Genomic DNA, 5,941 nt, shown 5'->3' on the forward strand with positions numbered 1-5,941 from the left:
AAAGCCGCAAGAAAAAGCCAGAGGCAATCACTCTTCTGTCGAGAATGAATTGATCCTTCACCGTCAGTATGAAGACCATGAGCAGTCCCTCCTAGGCCTCCCCCGCTCCAGCTGGCGTTGTCGTGGTGGCTGGTGTTGACGCTTTGTGATGATTAAGACCGGCAGTACTCTCCTCAGTAAGCTCTGCTTGCTGAGATCTACTACAGCTCCATAATTTTACGGATCTATCCAGGGAACCTGACAAACACAATTCACCCAGGGACAACACGCATACGACACGAAGGTCCCATCTGTCAGTCCGTAAGGCGAAGGGGGGAGGGGGGAAAGGATAAGCAAAGAGAGAAAAAAGACACATAAAGAGAGAGAGTTTAGACTGAAGAAAAAAACACAGGTGAAGAAGAGATTATAGAAAGAAGGAAGACAAAAGCTTAGGAGAACGCACAGAACCAAGCGATCAACGATGTGTAGTTTATGTCCCTATAGGATCAAAGAAGTTGGTTTGACGACTGGATAAAAAGGAGAGAAGGATAGTTGTAGGTGGAATGAATAAAGGTCAAAACATTCCTTCAATCAATCACTTGGGTGAAGAGAAGTCGATGCTGTGTATATACACTTGAAGAAAGAGTATTGACGTGCCTCTGGGAAAGAAAGGATGAAGACGTCTACTTCCTGCTCTCCCATTCTCATCACTTCTTGTCTTCTTCACTTCACCAGCATATGGCATCCGCGCCTGACCTATATGAATAGCCACATGCATATATATATATATATATATGCATGTGCGTCTACATATCTAGACATGATCTACGTGTGTGCTTTCGCCAAGCCGACGGAGACGGCGCTAGTCAGACAACAGAGGAAAGAGAAGAAAGAGAAGAAAAGACTTCTTTACCTGTCGCTAAGAGATAGCTTGTACAGTCGAAGCCGAGACATGTAACGAACTGCGTATGAGCAGAGGAAAGAACCCGTTCGCATGCGCCTGGCAACAAGCAAAGCGAAAAGATACACAGGAACAACATCATAAAGACTCTGTCTTTCGCTTCTCCCTCTCTGAAAATGCACGATTTATAAGCACTGTATAGACACTTCAATTTTTTTTTTCTTTCTTTCCTTCCCCCTTCTCGTTGCCCTTCCCGCGCACGTAGTGAATAGATGACGTTGTATGCTATTCGCCGTATGAGGGCATTCAAACAGACAGGGAGACAAGACATAAACATACATGTGCGTAGGGGCTTGATGCAAGCAGAGGAAGATCTGAGTGGATGCCCATCTTCAACGGTTTTATTTGTCTCTACACCTGAGAAGATACAGCGTTCTATAGGAAGGCTTCTGCATGAGCAGATCAACAACACAGAGAATCTGACATAGGAGGAATGAATACAGACTATCTATCTATCTTTAATCTATCTTTAATCTATCTTTAATCTATCTTTAATCTATCTATCTCTATCTATCTATCTATGTTATTTTGTTCCCTCATATCTTCTTCTCTTTGACTTACCGGATATAACATTCCAGCATCGGACCGATCGATCATCGCTACAAGAGATGATATGACGACCAGCCGGGTGTAGGATCACTCTCCTTACCCAGTTATCATGTCCCACCTATACACATACACATACATCTACATACATACATACACGTACATGCAAACTCATACATAAATACGTAGATACATACATACCTACAGGCGGACCGATCATTCACGATGGAGAAGACTAGATAAGAGAGAGAGGGAATGCTTATGAAAAAGTATGTATCCGTGTCTATCTCTCCTTTCTCAATTCACGCTGAAACGAACCAGACGATCGCAGCACTTACATACGTACAGCAGCATTCTCTCTCTTCTTTCTTTCCTAAGAAAGGAAGAAGACCTCTTTCGCAGAGAAGAGACCTTCTTTCCTTTTGAATTCTATCCACTGAGATGTGTATATACCACCCTGCCCACTCAGCAATAGCATACAAATTCCACCTGGACTTGTATATATATACAGCTGCGCTATTACATGTATACACGATTGCATTCCTCTTACTCGTAAGTTTCTGAAGAGTTCAAGAACCCTTCTATCTCTTTCATCGCCTCATTTACAGACGGCGAAGACGGTCGATACATACTCAGACTGTATATACACCCGCCGCCACCAAGGACACACTAGGGGTATCAGACCGACCTGGACGTGCAACAACTACACTTAGGAGAAAGACAGAAGGAAGGAAAAAGTTTTCTCTTCATCTCAGCTCATTCAAGAAGGATACTTGTCCTCCTGTCTCTTCTCCCTTGGTATTCGCGACATCTATCTATCAATCTATCTATCTGACTCCTGCATTATAAATCGATGTAGGTGTACATCCACTCCATCCACGTATACCGATTCAGAGGAGATATACTGGTGTGGGTGTAGATACACTTCACGCATCGCCGTATACAGGAGTTTAAGATAGACATCCAGGAAGCACGTAGCGTCCAGCGGAACTGCACAGGAAAACTGTTATCAAGACCGGGTAACGCGCCCCAAGGCTGTACACACCCCCTAGGGGAGCATCAGGCAAAGTGGCGTATAGAGACGATGTATCCATACAACTAAATTGACCGAGAGAGAGCGAATGGATTCCATATAGAGAGCTATATATATAGATATACATATAAAGAGAGAGGTAGGTCTCTATATGAACTTTGTACCGACGTCGACAGAGAGAGACTTACAAAGACCTTCATCGTGGTGCCTTGTGTAGCGTCCCACATACGAAGAGTTCGATCTCTTGAAGAAGAAAAGAGAACGAGCCCAGCCTGTCTCAAGACATGAAGTTCTCCCCCGGAAGCTTTCTCCTTCTCACGTAGTAAAGCTTCATCCTAGACAGGAACAGAAGAGAAGAGGAGGAAGAGGAAGAAGAGAACACCACGTCAAACACAAAGGAAAAGAAGATGCAAACGACGCCGACACCCCTAAGCACCCTCTCTCTCAATTTCTTCTCTCTCTCTTCACGAGAGCTCCTTGAAGTCTCCTGCAGGAATTCTTTTACCTGTTTGATAGAGCACTTCCTAATGCCCGAGGGGATGGGCTGAATGATGCGTCTGGTAAAAGGCGTGGATAGTAGGCCTTTCTCATTCTCAATGAAAGACGAAGACGCAGTGTATAGATTAGAGGGCGACAAATCCCGTATGTCAATAGACTCCATGCAACTCAGATAGGAGGTAGATATACAGCGTCAGCTTCACCTGATCCTATACGACTGTTCAGGAGGGTCTACGTGTATGTCTGTATGTATACGCATAGATATACATGCCATGTATGGAGAACATCTGAAGAAAGACCGCTTGATGCTACCAGGAACCCCTCACAAAAGACTAGGGAAAAAAAAGGCAGGTGTCTGTGTACCTATACATAGATATATATAGATTTGTAGATGGATGTATCTATATGCAAATACATAGACATACAGGTGGCAATGGGTTGTACGGCATTTTGGCAGAAAGAAAGCAGAGACAGCGGTGAGAAACAACGAAGTTCTGCTGTCAAAAAAGGAGAGAAGCTCACGCCTGGGTGAGACAATGAAGCGTCCTCACTTCCAGAGAGATACATAAGATAGACTCTATCCTCTATCTATGTCTCTTCAATCTATCTATCTATCTCTCTAGCGTCACGTACACGTCCGGGTGTTGTCTCATCCGTGTACCTCTAGGAATAGAAGGAAAACTCGAATATAAGCAAGAAGAGACAGAAAGAAAGAAGGAAAAGAAGAGAATGAAGGCCATCCAACTCGGAGTGTCAGCTCTTGGTTTGGATCGATAAGATATGAAGAAATACAGAAAGAAAAGAAGAAGTTCTATCCTGCCCGTCCACCCTCCTCATGCGGGCGGCTATACCAGCGATGAGACCTTCATGAAAGAATGAACTACCAAGAGAAGACACGGAAAAAGAAAGGAGAGAAAGATAAAGAAAACCGCTTACCACGAGACCACTTGGGAGAGGGGCAGGAGCTTGCTTATGAGCTTGTAGCAGCTGTAACATTTTCGCAGAGGCGAAGACCACATCTTCAACCACATGAGAATGCCCCGTCATCTCTCTTACTGTCACGCCGAAGTCATACCTCCATAAACACACTCTGAAAGGAAAAAGAGGAAAGAAGAAAGCAACAGACACCATTATCCATACACATACACGAAGAATGGAGATTTCTCTTGAAGAAAGAGAGATTAAAGAAAGGAAGGAATGGCAAGCAACTACATCTGTGTGTGGACGTGTACGTCTATAGAGGTGTATGCACACCTCTATCATGTCTCGGTCTTTTTCATATACGTAAAAGAGTATAGAGAGATGTCTATTCACCTATGTATATGGGAGACAGTGAGATATACCACGACCCTAAAGGCGAGACAGCCTTTGAAGTAAACGAGGCTCAGCTCATCTCCATCGGTAGAAGGATGAAAGCAGATGAAGAAGATTTCCCTCGCTCTCTCCTCCATCCTTCCTTTCCTATCTTAAGTACCGGCTTTACATACAGCATCTGTAAGACTCATCTATACACACGTATGAAGATACACACGTTCTTTCTGATCCCATATACATACATATAGAGAGAGATGGAGAGACATAGATACAAGGCTCTAAAGTATACTGATCTCTCTCTCAGCATGTAAGAGAGGAGCTTCGCGCAACACATACATACATATAAAGAAATACATGTAGGTGATTTACATGTACCTACATAATCTATCTCTCTCTATATATACATGCCTAGCCTACACATACACGTGAGTTGCGTAAGGTTCCTTTCTCTTACTTTTGATCGTTTCCACAGCTAGCTAAGACTTTAGCAGCCTTTAAGTCGTCATCAGGAACACTAACAGATCGGATCCAGCCTTCCCTCGTTCCTACACCCCCTAAGGTGTCTCCCCCCGATGCAGAGGAAAAGGTGCGGAGACAGAGACCTGCCCCGACATTCCACAACTTGACGGTCCCGTCTCTCGAACCAGAGACAAGGAAGAGAGAAGAGAGAGGTGAATAAAGCTGAGAATCCGTGCCAGGAGCGCTACTTGTCGCACTCGCTCCTAGACTTGAAGGAACTCCATTACTTGACTGACGATGAAAGAGACCTCCGCTTGCATGCAAAACAGATGAAGGAGAGGAATCCCCCGGAGACGGCCCACCCAGAGTACAAAACTTGATCGACTGATGCCAAGGACATGACGGGAGAGGAGACGAGACAGGAGAGGGAGTCGAAGAAGAAGTTAGAATGAAAGAGAAGAAGCAAGGGAGAGGGGGAAAGGAGGAGAAGATGAGGAGGGAGTAAAAGAAGAAAGGGGAGATAAGAAGACGAAGACAGAAGAAACAAAGAGAAGAGAAAAAAGCAGAAAGAGAGAGGACAATATGAGGATGAAAGAAAAGAGGGCTATAGACAACCACACATGCAGACAGCCAGTCAAGCGGACAGGGGAGGATACGCACGACGCCTCTGATGTATGTGGAGAAGCACGAAAGAGCAATTGATAGCCACCCGAATATTGTCAGATACAGGCAAGGCAATAGAGGAAGACAGAGAGACATACACAGCCTGGAATGGAGAGGAAAGGCCCCAGTCAGCTGTGGAAGGTATGTACAAGAAGATATGAATCTACCGCACATCACAAGATCTTCCTTCCCTCGTATATTTCTGTCTACGTCTCTATACTCAGACACGTAACAGGCAGGGGTGGGTCGTCACAAGAGCACAGCCAACTGCAGTGCCACAAGTTCATATAGACGTAGATGAAAGAAAAAAGGAGATCTATCTACCTACCTATCTACTTCAGTCAATCTAACTATCTATCTTTAATTTATCTGTTAGTTTGCCTATTTCTTTTGGCACTACGATCTCTAACTCCAGCGAGCAATCAAAGCCACAGGCGTATAAGAAGGTGGTACAAGGGGTATGTATGGACTACAGGATGTCAGCTAAC

At 44.5% G+C, this 5,941-nt stretch overlaps 1 protein-coding gene across 1 annotated transcript in view; it reads right to left on the minus strand.

The window, feature by feature from the left end:
* CSUI_010038 (wd g-beta repeat-containing protein) overlaps positions 1 to 5,941 on the minus strand; it is a gene marked incomplete at its 5' end in the record, with an annotated part of 6,362 nt that continues 421 nt past the window's right edge. The window contains 6 exons of the mRNA XM_068070145.1: positions 1 to 237; positions 893 to 979; positions 1,502 to 1,607; positions 2,708 to 2,854; positions 3,954 to 4,107; positions 4,786 to 5,174. Coding sequence (XP_067917880.1) covers positions 92 to 237; positions 893 to 979; positions 1,502 to 1,607; positions 2,708 to 2,854; positions 3,954 to 4,107; positions 4,786 to 5,174 — 1,029 coding nt within the window. The remainder of the gene's footprint in view (positions 238 to 892; positions 980 to 1,501; positions 1,608 to 2,707; positions 2,855 to 3,953; positions 4,108 to 4,785; positions 5,175 to 5,941) is intronic.

This window comes from Cystoisospora suis (genome assembly GCF_002600585.1).
Source record: "Cystoisospora suis strain Wien I chromosome Unknown contig_6584, whole genome shotgun sequence".
NCBI classification, from domain to species: Eukaryota; Apicomplexa; class Conoidasida; order Eucoccidiorida; family Sarcocystidae; genus Cystoisospora; species Cystoisospora suis.